General features: G+C 45.4%; 1 protein-coding gene across 1 annotated transcript in view; it reads left to right on the forward strand.

The window, feature by feature from the left end:
• Nucleotides 1-5,899: 5,899 nt before the first annotated feature.
• The window catches only part of LOC310753763 (inositol polyphosphate 5-phosphatase OCRL-like), a gene marked incomplete at both ends in the record, with an annotated part of 441,592 nt that continues 430,648 nt past the window's right edge, over nt 5,900-16,843 (forward strand). Inside the window, 1 exon segment of the mRNA XM_083595106.1 lies at nt 5,900-6,040. Coding sequence (XP_083451232.1) covers nt 5,900-6,040 — 141 coding nt within the window.

Raw genomic sequence — 16,843 nt, forward strand, 5'->3', positions numbered from 1 at the left:
TCCAGGGGGTCACGCAGAGTCGGACACGACTAAACGACATCTAGTTTTGATTGGATTAACAGGGTAACGAGGTTTCGATTGACTCAGTCCGTTGTTGTCGCAGCAGGAGCTGTCATCACCTTGTCAGCGCTCAGTGGAGCGTGCAAAACAGCTGGAGCTGAGCTGCCTCTGCAGAGCCATGGCATTGCTGCGATTGGCTGAAGGGCTACATTCAACGCCATCTGATTGGCTAGAGCGCATCCTCATGCAAATACATTGTTCATTCATCAAATACATTGATCGTGTATAGCATCGGGATACGGGATCAGAAATGGCGCTTTCTTCAAGGGGTTTTGGACTTTTGTGCGGTGCTTGCTGCAACGTTGTGACGGGGCGAGGGGAGCCCTAGTGTGGCAGGGTTCCCTTGAGGTCATCGCCTCGGGCTCTACGTCTCTTACTCGAGAGTAAGGCTTCCCCCTCCATTCCGTAACACTCTTCATATGGACTTCATGGAGTGTGCACTCTTGCAGGGTCTGCTTCCAGAAACTACTATTGCAGATGTATATATTTTGGCAAAAATGGTTTACAAATATGCACAATGGCAAGCAGGCAGACAGGAACAGTTACAAAGCAACCTTGGTCCTGCCTAGCCTGGAAGCTGTTTCCAACTAGTGAACTAGAAACCTTTCAGCAACCTTTACAACCATCTACAAACCCCGAAGTTTGTATTTTCTTGAGTTTTCTCTCTTTTTTTTTTTCAAATGAGTTTTTATTGGTTTATCATTATATATACATATAAACAAGTACAAAGTATAATACATAAATTACATGTGTCATATCCAGTCCATGAATCATACATATATTACATAGTTGTTTTAAGCTCCACCGAGCCTTAGACTTCCCTCCACTCCTTTGGTAAGTATCAGATAAATTCTGGAATCACGTATTTTATCTCCTTTACTTATTAGTCGTTCGCTGTTAGAGTTATTCCAGTCCCGCCAGTGTCGTCAAAGTTCTACAATTAGTTCTTATATACCTCAAATATTTGTTCCAATTGTCATGAAATTTCTGTTCGTCCTGATCCCTTAATCTTCCTGTTATTTTAGCTAGCTCAGCATAGTTTATCATCTTGACTTGCCAGTCACTTATAGTAGGTATTACCTCCATTTTCCAGTTTTGTGCTAACATGGTTCTTGCAGCCGTTGTGGCATATAAAAATAGATTTTTATCTTCTTTTTAAATTTCTTTGCCAGTTATTCCTAGCAGGAAGGCTTCAGGCTTTTTTGGAAAAGTATATTTCAATTTTTTTTTAAGCTCATTGTAAATCAGTTCCCAAAAGCCTTTCACCTTACTGCATGTCCACCACATATGGTAGAAGTCACCTTCTACCTCTCCGCATTTCCAGCATTTCTTATTCTTCAATCTCTAAATCTTAGCTAACTTCACTGGCGTGAGATACCACCTATAAATCATTTTCCAAAGGTTCTCCCTCAATGCCTTACACGCCGTGAACTTCATATTAACATTCCACAATTCATGCCACATTACAAAATCAATATTGTGACCAATATCCATGGCCCATTTGGTCATAGCCTCCTTCACCTCTTCGTCTTTTGTGTACCAATCCAATAAAAGATCATACACCCTAGACAAAGTTTTATTTTTACCTTCTATAGCTTCCACATTGTCAGGGAACTGCCATCGGAGCCAAGAGTGGAGGTAAGGCTCCCCAACGATGCAGGAGAAGGGACCAGCAGGGAGAGAGAGAACACTTCCTTTGGGGAAGGAAATCGGCGTGACACCAGGAAGAAAGGGGAGCAGGGAAGGATTTCGGAGACATGGCTCCAAGACTCTTCCACAGAGGCCAGCGGGGAGAGCCCAGGACCTCCGCTGGCCACGCCCACTCTGCGCAGAAGACTTCCACGCAGGGAGGCTAGGCGGAGACTTGGCGTCAAGCAGCTTTTATGTTGGAAGAAGTTCAGGAAACACCCACTGACGGATTCTGCCAGTGACTGACACAGCCACGGAGAAAGGGCTGTCCAGCCAGGGAAAGGTTTAGCCAGACAACGTTGCCTAGAGCAGCAGCCCCCTTACGCACGAGCAACCCCAATTCCCTTTACACACATTAAATTTAGATTTTTTATCTTTAAATCCTAATTTCTTTTTGTCTTCTTTTAGCAAGTTGTTTACCTGGTGGTATTGCAACCACCCTGTAAATAAGTTCTTTACATCTTCATAGGGTTTAAGTTGATCGGTTTTCCTGGTAAGTTCTTCATAAGTGGCTTTCCCCCCCTCCATATTAGTTTTTTTGACAGTCAGCACTTCTATTGGTGAAATCCACCAGGGTGTTTTCTTTTCCAGCAAATCTTTATTTCTTTCCCAAACTTGAAATATTGGTCCTCTAATTATATGATTTAGAAAGCCTCTATGAACTTTCACCTTCTCGTACCACAGGTACGAGTGCCACCCGTACCTGTTATCGAAGCCAAAATATCAGTATTTTCCAGTTTTATCCAGTCTTTCACCCACATTAAACAGTTTTATCCAGTTTTATCCAGTCTTTCACCCACATTAAACACGCCGCTTCATAGTATAAACTCAAATCTGGTAATGAGAAACCTCCTCTCTCTTTTTTATCTACCAATATTTTCATTTTTATTTGTGGTCTTCTACCCTGCCAAATATATCTCGCCAAAGCCCTTTGCCACTCTTTGCACTGTTTCAGCCCCTTAATTACTGGAATAGTTTGAAACAAAAATAGCATTCTGGGCAAGACATTCATTTTGATAACTGATATCCTCCCCAAAAAAGAAAGTTTCAGTCTCTCCCAGATTTCTAGATCTTTCTTAATGCTCTTCCAAGTAGCTTCATAGTTATCTTTATATAAGTTTATGTTTTTAGCTGTAATCCACACTCCGAGATATTTCACCTTCTTTGCTGCCATAATTCCGGTTTTTTGTTCTAATTCTACTATATCTTCTTTGCTTATATTTTTTGTCAACATTTTAGTCTTGTTCTTGTTGAGTTTAAGACCTGCCACTTTGCCGAACTCTTCTAATTTCTGTAATGCTTCTTGCAGACTATTCTTTGGGTCTTCCAATGTTAATACTATGTCATCCGCGAAAGCTTTCATTTTATATTCTTTACTTCCTACCTTCACTCCTTTGACCTCCGTTGTTTCCCTTAACTTCTTATTAAATACTTCCAGCACTGTTATAAATAGCAGGGGAGACAGAGGACATCCTTGCCTCGTCCCTTTAGCAATATCAAAAGATTCTGATATATTATTGTTTATTATAAGTTTGGCTTTTTGCTCTTGATAAATAGCTTCAATACCTTTTCTAAATCCTTCTCCAATCCCCATCATTTTCAAATTTTCCTTCATAAAGCGCCAAGAGATATTATCGAATGCCTTTTCAGCATCTATAAATATCAGCGCTGCCTGCTTATCTATTCTACTTTCCAAGTATTCAATAATATCTATCACGGTTCTTATGTTGTCTTTTAGTTGTCTCCCCGGTAGGAAACCCGCTTAGTCTTTATGGATTCTTTTATTCAACACTTTTTTTAGTCTTTCCGCCAGCCCATCGGCAAATAGTTTATAATCGTTATTTAATAATGAAATCGGCCTGTAGTTTTTCACCTCGAGGCCATCCGCATCTTTTTTAGGGATTAAGGTAATGTAGGCTTCTTTCCAAGTATTTGGAATTTTCCCTTCTTTTAAGATGTTATTCATAACTTCACATAGTATTGGTGATAGTTGGTCACTTAATATTTTGTAATACTTGGCCGATATGCCATCTGGCCCTGGTGCTTTTCCTATTTTCATTTTCTTTATTGCTTTCCTGATCTCTTCTTCTGTAATGATCTGATTTAATTGTTCTCTTTCTTCAGTCGTCATTTGTGGCAAATGATGTTTTTCCAAATAACCTTCTATTTCATTATCTATTTCATTTTCTCTTTTATATAATTCCTTATAGTATTTCTGAAATATCTTTTTTATCTCTATTGGATCTTCCACTGTCCTTTCTCCATCCTTTATCTTACATATCATATTTTGTTTTTTCCTTTCTCTTAATTGCCACGCTAAGTATTTCCCTATCTTATTCGCTGATTCAAAGTTCTTTTGTTTCATCATTTTAATCCTCCATTCAATCTCCTGGTTCACTATCATAGAAAATTGAGCTTGTAGCATCTTTATATTTTGTTTTATTATTTCATCTCCTGGTTTAATAGTTAGCTGTCTTTCATTCTCCATAAGATGTAATAAAATTTCTTCTTTCTTTTTCTCTTTTTCTTTTTTTAGGTGGATATTTTTCTGGATTAGGAAGCCTCTGATAACGGCCTTTCCTGCATCCCATACCGTTTCTATAGATGTTCCTTTGTTTAGATTCCAATTGAAACATTATTTGATTGTCTCTTTCGCCTTGTTTATTATCTTTTGGTCATTAAATAAATTTTCATTCATTCTCCATCTGAATGTTCTAGAATCCTTTCCCTTTATCTCCATATATACTGGATTATGGTCTGATATGGTTTGTGGGAGAATTTCTGATTTAAGTAAACTTTGTGTCAGTTCCTTCGAGATCCAGATATAATCTGTTCTCCCCCAACTCTGGTTTGGGTTTGAGAAGAAGGTAAACTGTTTTATAGTAGGGTTTTTAAATCTCCAGGCATCAATTAATCCCATATTATCCACCAAATCAAAGAAGGTTCTAGGTAATTTACCTTCCTTCATTTCTTGCTTTTTTGTTGATCTATCTAAGTTCGGTAGAACCACTCCATTGAAATCCCCCATTGTCAGGGAACTGACATCGGAGCTCAGAGCGGAGGTAGGGCTCTCCGATGATGCAGGAGAAGGGACCAGCAGGGAGAGGGAGAATACTTCCATTGGGGAAGGAAATAAGCGTGACACCAGGAAAGAAGGGGAGGAGGGAAGGTCTTCGGAGAGAGGGCTCCAAGACCCTTCCACAGGGTCCAGCGGGGAGAGCCCAGGACCTCCGCTGGCCACGCCCACTCTGCGCAGGAGACTTCCGCGCAGAGAGGCGAGGAGGAGACTTGGCGTCAAACAGCTTTTATGTTGGAAGAAGTTTAGGGAACGCCCACTGACGGATTCTGCCAGTGACTGAGACAGTCGCCTTGTAAGGGCTGTCAAATCAGGGAAAGGTTTAGCTACCCCAACAGCTGGGAGCAGTTTGGAATTTACCCACAAGCAACCCCAATTCCCATTACAGGAATCCGTCAGTCCTCTAAGTTGCTTGTGGGCAGAGCAGCAAGGAGCAGCATCATGAGTCAAACCGGAGGAGCAGGCGCTGGAGAGGGGGCCAGGGGAGGATCAACTCTGGAGGAGAGAAACAGAGATTTGGAGCAGCAACTGGCCCTACTAGCGGCGCGGCTGGATGAAAGGCGGACTCAGGATGCCCAGGGGAAGCCCACCCCCATCGCAAGGAAGGTACCGGGACTAGTGCAGAAGTTTGGGGGGAATCCCAGAGATTATAATGCATTTAAGACAGAAATGCAGTATGCACTGGACCTGCAGTATGGTGACTTTGTGGTCGATGGGGAGAGAGTGGCTTATGTGGTAGGGCATCTGGAAGGGGCTGCCAGAGATTGGATCAGACCCTTAATGGCGTCGGAGAATGCTGCCCTGAAGGATTTGAGAAAAATTTTTAGCGCAATGGACCATATGTTCTCGAGTGATGTGGAGCAGAGTGTGACGCGCAAGGAACTGATGGGGTGCAAACAAGGGAGCCAATCAGTGAGAGAGTACTGGTCGCGTTTTGCGATGCTGATCCACCAACTTGGTTGGGAACTAGGGTCACCGCCAGTGCAAATGTTATTTGAGGAAGGCTTATCCCCTTGGGTAAAAGATGAACTTTCCCGCTCGCCCCGCCCGGAATCGATGGACCAGTTGACCAAAATGGCGCTTGCTGTGGGAGTACGGCAAGAGGCGCGAGCTCTAGAAAGGCGGGAAGGGAGAGCAGAGCGTTGGTATGACAACCGCATTCCGGACGTGCCGGAGCAACCTGCACCGCCCGCGGAACCAATGGAGATTGGAGGAGTGAGCGCGCGCGGGGTTTCAAACTCCAGCGAAGTTCGCAAGAAGGAGGGAAAGATGAAAAGGAAGTGTTTTCTTTGCCAGCAGCTGGGACATTTTGCCAGAGTCTGCCCTCAGAAAAAGGCGTGGCAAGGAATGGTGGGGGCAGTGGGAGGTGAGGAGGAAGGTGATAAAAAGCAGGGAAACGGGAATGCTTGGCTGCAGAAAAGTGGGCACAGCAGCCAGGCGAGCAACCAGTAAAGGTGCCCAAACCAGACCCTCCCCGGGCAGCCATAGCCCTAGAGGTGGAACTAGAACTCCCCAACGGACACCCAATTAAGGTGAAGGCGCTGCTGGATTCAGGCAGCTCTTGCAACTTCTTTAGCAGGGATTTTGCACTAGAACACCAGCTCCCCGTGGTACCTCTAGCACACCCCTTGCAAGTAACGACCATTGATGGGAGAGAACTTCTGGGGGGGGAAGTGACCCACCAAACCCTTCCCATGAAAATGAGGGTTTGCAGACACACTGAGACAATTGCTTTTCACGTAGCCACACTAGCAGGACCACCAATCATACTGGGAATGAGTTGGCTGGCACTGCACGATCCAGTGGTAGGATGGCACCAGCGGACAGTCACCTTTGGGTCAGCCCACTGCGTAGAGCATTGCCACGGGGAGGAACCCCAGAGGATGGCAGTTGCCAGGGTGGCAGGGCTGGCGGTAGGAGAAAAGGGGAGAGTACCACCTCAGTACGCCGACCTGGAAGAAGTCTTCAGTGAGAAGGAGGCGGAAAGGCTACCCCCCCCCCCACAGACCCTTTGACTGTCAGATCAACCTTCTCCCAGGGGCTCAGCTGCCGGTGGTTAAGCTGTACGCCATGTCGGACAGGGAGATGCAGGAGTTGCGGAGGTTTATTGACAAGAACCTGAAGAGGGGTTTCATACGAGAATCGAGGGCGGTGGGGGGTAGTCCAGTGTTCTTTGTGGACAAGAGAGACTCCAAAGAGCCCAGATTGGTCGTAGATTACAGGGGGTTAAACCTTGTGTCGGAACCAGTGACCTTCCCAATGCCCAGGTTTGACGACATTTTGGCCAGAGTAAGGAAAGGGAAGGTCTTTACCAAGTTGGACCTTCGGGGGGCTTACAATTTGATAAGGATGAGGGAGGGGGATGAATGGAAAACCACCATGTTCACCCCTCTGGGGGCCTTTGAGTACCTCGTTATGCCTTTTGGACTACAATCAGGCTCCGCCTGTTTTCAAGCTTTCATGCACCACGTGCTGGGGTCCCTACTGTACAAGAATTGCGTGGCTTTCTTGGACGACGTGTTAATCTACTCAGAGAACGAAGAGCAGCATGTAAAGGACGTCAGGGAAGTGCTGAAAAGGCTGCAGGAGCACCAGCTGTGGGTCAAACTGGAGAAATGCCAGTTCCACGCCAGAGAGGTGGAGTTCCTGGGTTACAGGTTGTCGGACAAAGGCTTAGCCATGGACCCAGGCAAGGTGCAGGCAGTGCTAGAATGGAAGACTCCCAAGAATCGGAAGGACGTGAAGAGGTTCCTGGGGTTTGGAAACTTCTACAGGAAGTTCATCAAGAACTTCGCCCACTTAACGGCACCCATAACCGATTGCCTCAGCAGCAAGAAGAAGTTTGAATGGACGGAAGAGGCTCAGCAGTCCTTTGAGAAGCTAAAGAGGGTGTTCACTTCAGAAGAGCAACTCTTACACGTAGATCTGCAGAAACCGATGAGGCTGGAGACAGACGCATCAGACAGAGCGGTGGGAGCCGTATTGCTCCAGCCGGGAAATCGGGGAGAGTGGAAGCCGTGCGCCTTTTTCTCAAGGAAGCTGAACAAGTCAGAACAAAACTACACGGTGTATGACCGGGAACTGCTGGCAATCCATGAGGCTTTTCGCCGCTGGAGACATTTTCTAATAGGTGCACAGCACAAGATCCAGGTGTGCACGGACCATAAGAACCTGGAATATTGGAGGACTGCGCGAGTTCTGAACCAAAGGCAGGTGCGATGGGCACAGGAGTTTTCCAAGTTTTTGTTTGAGATTAGGTACGTGCCGGGGAAGGAAAACATCAGAGCAGATGCTCTTTCTCGCAAACCTGAGTACTTGGAAGGAGAGGAAGTGCCGGAAGTACGCCATGTCATACCCGAGGATCGATGGGTGTGTGGTGCAGCGTTGGTAGGGAGACAAGAACTAGCCGGGTTGACGAGGGATGACCAGTACGCCCAAGCTAAAATCAGGGAGATCCGAGATGCTGGAGAAAATCAGGGGGGATTTGAGGTTAAGGAGGGGGGTTTGTACTATAAAGGAGCGTTGTACATACCCGAAGGGGACTTGAGGAGAAGGATACTCAAACAACTTCATGACAACCCCACGACGGGACATTTCGGTCAACACAAAACCATGTTGCTTGTCACTAGGCAGTTCTGGTGGCCAAGGGTGAGGGAAGATGTGAGGGAATACGTACGGGGGTGCGAGCGCTGCCAGTGTGCGAAAGGGGAGAGGGCAGCACCCGCGGGGTTACTGGAACCCTTACCCACACCAGAAAGACCATGGGAGGTGGTATCAATTGATTTTATGACAGATTTACCCAAGTCCAGGGGAAAAACAGCAGTCATGGTGGTAGCTGACTTGATGACCAAAATGTGCCATTTTATTGCTTGCTCGCATGCAGTGACGGCAGAGGAAACAGCTAGGCTGTTTGTAGGTCATGTCTTCAGGTTGCATGGCGCCCCCTTGAGGGTTTTGTCCGACAGAGGCAGGCAATTTACTTCCAGATTCTGGAGAAAGCTCATGAGCCTGCTGGATGTAGAAGTAAGCTTCTTGACGGCCAGACACCCAGAGACCAACGGACAAGCAGAAAGAGCTAATAGCATACTTCAACAGTACCTACGCTGCTATGTCAACGAAAGGGAGAACGATTGGGTGGACAAACTAGCGCTGGCTGAATTTGCGTACAATAACGCGGAACATGTGTCCACGGGAATGAGCCCGTTCATGGCCAATTATGGGTGTCACCCCAGGGCCTTCCCAGGGGAAGGGGAGGGGAGGTGGAGTGTACCAGCAGCGGAGCAGTTTGTGGAAGAAATGGAGGCCTTACACCAACAGCTTAAGATGAACTTGGAACGGGCCAAGGAAGTGTACAAGAGGCAGGCAGACAAGCACCGTAGGGAAGGGGAAACCATACGGGTTGGAGACCGGGTGTGGTTGTCAACACAAGGGTTACCGTTCAAGGGAGGTTGCAAGAAGTTGCGGCCAAGGCGGCTGGGACCTTTCAAGGTGACACAGCAGGTTAATCCCGTGGCCTTTAGGCTCAAGTTGCCGACCAGTATGAAACTATACCCGGTGTTCCATAGGTCTTTACTCTCACCATATAGGGAGGGACTGGAATTTCCAAGGCGAGAGAGAGAGGTCCCCACACACCCACACGTAGAGGAAAGGGAACTTAGTAGTCAAGCTGCGGAAATACTCGATTCAAGATGGCAAAGGGGACAGGTGGAGTATTTGGTGGCTTGGGAGGGGGAACCCGAGTCTGAAAACACGTGGGTTCCTGCGGAAGCCATCAGGGATGAGTATCTCCGGGGGGAGTTTCACAGCAGGTTCCCAAGGAAGCCCAAACCAACAGCGAGGTTCTGGGAGGAGCAATTTGGCACCACAGATGAGGAAGAAGATTTCATGGGGTTTCCTGCCTCCGAAGAGGAGGGAGGAGAGGTATCCGAGGGAGAGGAATCGGACTGGGAAGATTACCCGGTGCGAAGAGATAGTAGCCGGTGGAGAGCAATGTTTGAATCTTCTGGGGATGGGGATAGCTCCTTCAGGGGATTCCCTGCATCACTGCCAAGGAAAAGGGAAGGAGGTGAGGGGGGTCCTGGGAGGGAGGTGGATGTCAGGGAATTGACATCGGAGCTCAGAGCGGAGGTAGGGCTCTCCGATGATGCAGGAGAAGGGACCAGCAGGGAGAGGGAGAATACTTCCATTGGGGAAGGAAATAAGCGTGACACCAGGAAAGAAGGGGAGGAGGGAAGGTCTTCGGAGAGAGGGCTCCAAGACCCTTCCACAGGGTCCAGCGGGGAGAGCCCAGGACCTCCGCTGGCCACGCCCACTCTGCGCAGGAGACTTCCGCGCAGAGAGGCGAGGAGGAGACTTGGCGTCAAACAGCTTTTATGTTGGAAGAAGTTTAGGGAACGCCCACTGACGGATTCTGCCAGTGACTGAGACAGTCGCCTTGTAAGGGCTGTCAAATCAGGGAAAGATTTAGCTACCCCAACAGCTGGGAGCAGTTTGGAATTTACCCACAAGCAACCCCAATTCACATTACAATTATGTTTGAGGACTGGGAACGGTTGTGGACCACAGGTATAAAATTTACGGCATGTAATGCCTTAGAAGAAAATATTATGAAAATGATTTATAGGTGGTACATGACGCCAGTCAAGCTCGCAAAAATTAACCACTTGCCTGATAATAAGTGTTGGAAATGTAAAGAGACTGAAGGTACATTTTTTCACCTTTGGTGGACATGCCCAAGGATTAAGGCTTTCTGGGAAATGATTTATAATGAAATGCAAAAGGTATTTAAATATACCTTCCTGAAGAAACCAGAGGCCTTTCTCCTGGGTATGGTCGGCCAACTGGTGTCAAAGAAGGACAGAACTTTCTTTTTTTTTAAAATAAATATTTATTCAATTTTTCCAATTTTATACAAACACAAAAAGAAAAAGAAAAATATTAAAAACAAATCAATTTCAATATCAATTTTTCAATAACATGTTTCTTTGACTTCCTCATACCTCCCCTTCTTGTTTTCTAGTTCAAATTGTTAATCCAGCAAATCCTAATCTCTTAACATTCCTTTTAACTAACACCTTTTTTTCCATTCAACTTTTTAAAATTTTATAACTTAAACAATATTAATCCCAGTTCTTTTTATCATAACAGCTAGAGACCACATAAGTTCAATCCAGCATCTTTCAAAGTTCATTAATTTTGCAATATTTCTGTAAATAGTCCTTAAATTTCTTCCAATCTTCTTCTGCCGACTCTTCTCCCTGGTCGCGGATTCTGCCGGTCATTTCTGCCAGTCCCATACAGTCAATCAACTTCATCTGCCATTCTTCCAGAGTGGGTAGATCTTGCGTCTTCCAGTGCTTTGCTATAAGTATTCTTGCTGCCGTTGTAGCATACATAAAGAAAGTTCTGTCCTTCTTTGGCACCAAATGGCCGACTATGCCCAAGAGAAAAGCCTCTGGTTTCTTCAAGAAGGTATACTTAAATACCTTTTTCATTTCATTATAAATCATTTCCCAGAAAGCCTTAATCTTTGGGCACGTCCACCAAAGGTGAAAGAATGTACCTTCAGTCTCTTTACATTTCCAACATTTATTATCAGGCAAATGGTATATTTTTGCAAGCTTGACTGGGGTCATGTACCACCTGTATATCATTTTCATAATATTCTCTCTTAGAGCATTACATGCCGTAAATTTCATACCGGTGGTCCATAACTGTTCTCAGTCAGCAAACATGATGTTATGTCCAACATCTTGTGCCCATTTAATCATAGCTGACTTAACCGTTTCATCCTGTGTATTCCATTTCAGCAGCAAGTTATACATTTTTGACATGATCTTAGTTTTAGGTTCTAGCACTTCTGTTTCTAGTTTAGATTTTTCCACCTGGAAGCCAATTTTCTTGTCCAAATTGTAAGCCTCCATTATCTGAAAATAATGAAGCCAGTCTCGCACTTTGTTTTTTAGTTTCTCAAAGCTCTGCAATTTCAATCTGTCTCCTTCTTGTTCCAAAATTTCCCAATATTTCGGCCATTTGGCCTCCATATTGAGCTTTTTCTGGGCTTTCGTTTCCATTGGTGACAACCACCTTGGGGTCTTATTTTCCAATAAATCCTTGTATCTGATCCAAACATTAAACAAAGATCTCCTAACAATATGATTTTTAAATGCTTTATGTGCTTTAACCTTGTCATACCACAAATATGCATGCCATCCAAAAACGTTGTTAAAACCTTCTAAATCCAAAATGTCTGTGTTTTCAAGAAGCAGCCAGTCTTTCAACCAGCAGAATGCTGCTGATTCATAGTAAAGTTTGAAGTCTGGCAGGGCAAAACCACCCCTTTCTTTTGCATCAGTTAAAATCTTATATTTTATCCTGGGCTCCTTGCCCTGCCAGACAAATTTAGATATGTCTTTCTGCCACTTCTTAAAACAATCCATCTTGTCCACAATTTGCAATGTTTGAAACAAAAATAACATTTTAGGCAATACATTCATCTTTATAGCTGCAATTCGACCCATCAAAGAAAGCTTCAAATTTGACCATATTTCAAGATCTTTTTTCACTTCTAACCAGCATTTCTCATAGTTATTTTTAAATAAATTCCCATTTTTAGCTGTCATATTAATCCCCAGATATTTCACTTTCTTCACCACAGTCAAACCTGTTTCATTCTGAAATTTCTCTTTTTCAAACAATGTTAAATTTTTCTCTAAAACCTTAGTGTTGGACTTGTTCAATTTAAATCCTGCCACCTGACCAAATTCTTGAATTAATTCTAAAACTCTTTTGGTACTAGATTCTGGCTCCTGTAACGTCAAAACTAGGTCATCTGCAAATGCTCTCAATTTATACTGTTTGGCTCCGACCTGTATGCCTTTAACCAACCGGTCCCTTCTAATCATATTCAGCAAAACCTCCAGGACCGATATAAAAAGTAAAGGGGAAATTAAAGGGGCTTGCAAAAATCTACCATTTGCCCGATAATAAATGTTGGAAGTGTAAAGAAAATGAAGGTACATTCTTTCACCTTTGGTGGACGTGCCCAAGGATTAAGGCTTTCTGGGAGATGATATATAATGAAATGAAAAAGGTATTTAAATATACCTTCTTGAAGAAACCAGAGGCCTTTCTCCTGGGCACGGTCGGCCAATTGGTGTCAAAGAAGGACAGAACTTTCTTTATGTATGCAACAACAGCAGCAAGAATACTCATCGCAAAGTTTTGGAAAACACAAGATTTACCCACCGTGGAAGAATGGCAGATGAAAGTTATAGACTATATGGGACTGGCAGAAATGACCGGCAGAATCCGAGACCAGGGAAAAGAGACGGCGGAAGAAGATTGGAAGAAATTTAAGGACTATCTTAAGAAACATTGCAAAATTATTGAAGGCTAGAACGATGTTGATTCAGAAATTAAGTGGTTAAAAGCTGTAATGATTATGTGATTAAGAAAAGAAAGGTTAAAAATTATACAGAAATTAGGGGAAGGATTTGCTGAATTGACTTAATTAGAGAATGGAATACAGAAAGGGGAGGTATGAGGAGGTCGGGAAAGTAAGTTTTATGAATATAAGGGATTGAAATTATACTTGTGTTGTATGTGTTCTGTTTGGTCTGTATGTATTTTTATTGTTCTTGGTTTTTTTTTTTTGTTCTGTTTTTTTCTATTTTATATAAATTCCTAAAACCTTAATAAATATATTATAAAAAAGAGAGTCATCTAGTCTACCCCCTGCAATGCAGGAATATTTTGCCCAACGTGGGGCTCAAACCCACGACCCTGAGATGCAGAGTCTCACACTCTACTGACTGAGCTATGGGCAGATATCTTGTTTGATAAATGTGTCCCTTGGAAACATTTTGGTTTTATCCTCTCTGCAGGAGTTGCTATGCCTGATCATTCCATCTAGTTCTGTCGAAAGAGAGGTGGGGGTTGTTTTCTGATTTCTTAATTGTGAATATTTGGGGGGAGGGGAGGCATGGGTGGAAAGGAGATACTCAGATGGACCAGAGTGAAATGGGGGCTTCGGGATGGCTTGGGGAATTCTCAAAGTGTCACATCCAAACCAAAACTCTGGGTTGTTGGATGCCCCTGCCTTCTGTCATCATTTGAGCTTTCCTCTGCTTCCCTTTCAAGCTGCTGTCTGGAAGGAGGCCAAAGCCCACTTAAACATAAGAATGATTATAAGAAAGCATTCATTCAACAGCCAGAGTTGAATGAAGACGATGTGCTAGGAGGAGAATGAGCTAATTAAACCATTCTGCTTCCGATTGCCCTTGTTCTCCGCCTCCCTCTATGCTAATCAGCCGCAAACAAGAGTTCAGATTTGAAAGCCTTGTTATCACCTCATTCCCTTCAATTAGCCAGCTGCTCTGGCAGATGACATCAGTTCCTTCCCGCTCCCAATATTCCTGCTCCTAGCCTGGTTAGCCATAGCCCAGAAGCTGAATCTCAGGGGAACGCCTTTGGGCTGGGAAGGGCTCATCTTTTCTGGGCCTCTTCTCCCCCTCAGGACGGGGTGCTTGGCTCCTGGCCTGTGAAATGTGCTCAGAATGTAAAGATGCCTTCTTTCCAGGGAGCCAAGTGAGAAGGGGGGAATTTGAAATACCTCCAAACCTTCCCACGTCAGAGATGCAGGAGTTGTGTCACCTCCAACTTCCTCAGGGATGAAGCAGCTTCAAATATATAAAAGGATGTCACATAGAGGAGGGAGAAAGGTTGTTTTCTGCTGCTCCAGAGAAGCGGACACGGAGCAATGGTTCCAAACTACAAGAAAGAGGATTCCACCTAAACATTAGGAAGAACTTCCTGACAGTAAGAGCTGTTTGACAGTGGAATTTGCTGCCAAGGAGTGTGGTGGAGTCTCCTTCTTTGCAGGTCTTTAAGCAGAGGCTTGACAACCATATGTCAGGAGTGCTCTGATGGTGTTTCCTGCTTGGCAGGGGGTTGGACTCGATGGCCCTTGTGGTCTCTTCCAACTCTATGATTCTATGGTTCTATGAAAACGAAACATCCCACCTGGGCACGGTTTCTGAGAGAGCAACAGCAGAAGACCCAGACTCTGGCAAGATGAGCATTTGCCCAGTGGATTCTGGCCGGTCCATGAGGGCAGACAAGGGATGGCTGCGGTGGCCGCCAGCCCCTTCCCACTCCATCTCAGATACAGAACGCATTTGCTCTGCCACTCCTTGGCTCTGGCGCCACCTACTGTTGGCCTCCTTGCCTTCCACCCTCCCAGTCCCAATGAGCACCATCCACCCCTGGTCCAGAGGCGCAGAGCAGTAGTTAGGTGATCTTGCGCCCCGGCAGAACCGTCCAGATTGCGCCCCCAGCCACGGAGAAGTTAGCTCTTCTTTCTGCCTCTCCTCCACCCCCCCCCCACATTCAATTCACCCTGAAAATACAAGTATTGAAAAGTAAAATGTTAGAGATTTTCCCCCACCCCATAGCAATATAATTGGATTCAGCTAGCTGGTCAGTCTACTTTCGGTTTCACTCCTGGCTCCTTGTTAAATTAATACTGCATCAGAAACTTCCCAAGCAGATATCCAAAGTTCTTTGGCATTTCTCCAGTTGTTAATGAGATGTCTCTTCTAGTCCAGGGGAGTCTTTTGATCTTCTTCCAGGAAACCAAGAGTCGAAAGCCTTGATTTTCCTTTTTTTCTTTTTCCAGTCATTTCCACACAGTTAGTCATTATTAGAGTTATTAAAACCTTACTATATTAACAAATGCAATTTTTTTAGTCTCCCTTGCTTTCCTGGTGACCTTCAGCTTAAACACAAACTACTCTGGAGTGAGAAAAACCCATCACACTCAAAAAGCCCAGCTGGAGGGACCTGGAAGTGTGCGGAGAAGAGCAATTTTGTAGTGGGTTTGTTGCACAGGAACACCAACTTCACTAACTGGCTGATTCAGATTGAATCCCATTCAAAAAGAGTGCAATGGTGTGTTTTTCAGCCAGCCATCCAGCTGCTGCAACTATTCCCTGGGTGCCACCACACTGTCCTGTCTCTGTGTTTGGAAGGGAATGGGAGCTATGCTCCCCCCGGAGACACTCCACTCCTTCTTCCTTAGCTGTGTTGCTCAACAGTTGAGGCAACCTTCACAGTTCTGGGATGCCGAGGGAGCAAACCAGTAGTCACGTTCATCTGTACTGGCCTATTCTGACAGGTGCTGCCTTTCATATTCACGCCCAAGAGCCTTTCCGCTCCAGAGATCTGGGGCTGAACCCGGGATCTGCACGCCAAGGCTGGAGTAAGAAAGAGCCCCAGTTGACGCGCCGGGCATCCCTGGTTCCCCCTCGGCAGTGGCAGCGCAGGCGGCAGTCTCAGCAGCCCGGAGCCAGCCTGGTAGTGCACTTGGCTCTGGCTGGCTTCAGGAGCTGCTCATTGCCATGGCACCCGCCATTTTGCCTCGCCGGAAGTCCCCATATGATGTGTCTTGTGCCGTTGAACCAATCACGCAACATTCCTTCCCTACTAATAAATCTACAACACTTAAAATATAAATCTGGGGGCCTTATATGAAATCCGGGGACATTCCGGGGACGGATTTTGTTGGGGATAGATTTGTAAATCCGGGGACTGTCCCCGGGAGACGGGGACATCTGGCAAACATTCCGTAATAGGGCTTCTCCTGCCTTTGCCAGTATGTCAGCCTTCTCAGCCTCCTTAAAGAGGGCGTTCAGAAGCACTTGTACGCCTGGCCATATGGGATTGTGAGTGGAGAAGGTGGTGCAGTCTGGATGAGTCCCTCTGTCTTGCTCTTTGGTCACTGTGACCGAGCACCATTTTGGGCCGATCAGGATCTATGGGGAAGGGGATCCACCCAGAAGTTGTGGAGGGAACGGGAAGAGAAGCTTGGTGAAGAGACTGGCTCATGTCAGAAGGAGGCCTGACTGCATCCTTGGCGAAGCCCAGGGCAGGGCAGGAAGGCAGCATTGCCCAGCGGGAAGGCACTCGGAGGCAAATCATCAGCAAGGAGCAGAAAATCCCCTCCCCTTCCCTCAAGAA

The sequence above is a fragment of the Podarcis filfolensis genome, assembly GCF_964270895.1.
Source record: "Podarcis filfolensis genome assembly, chromosome: W".
Lineage (NCBI taxonomy): Eukaryota > Metazoa > Chordata > Lepidosauria > Squamata > Lacertidae > Podarcis > Podarcis filfolensis.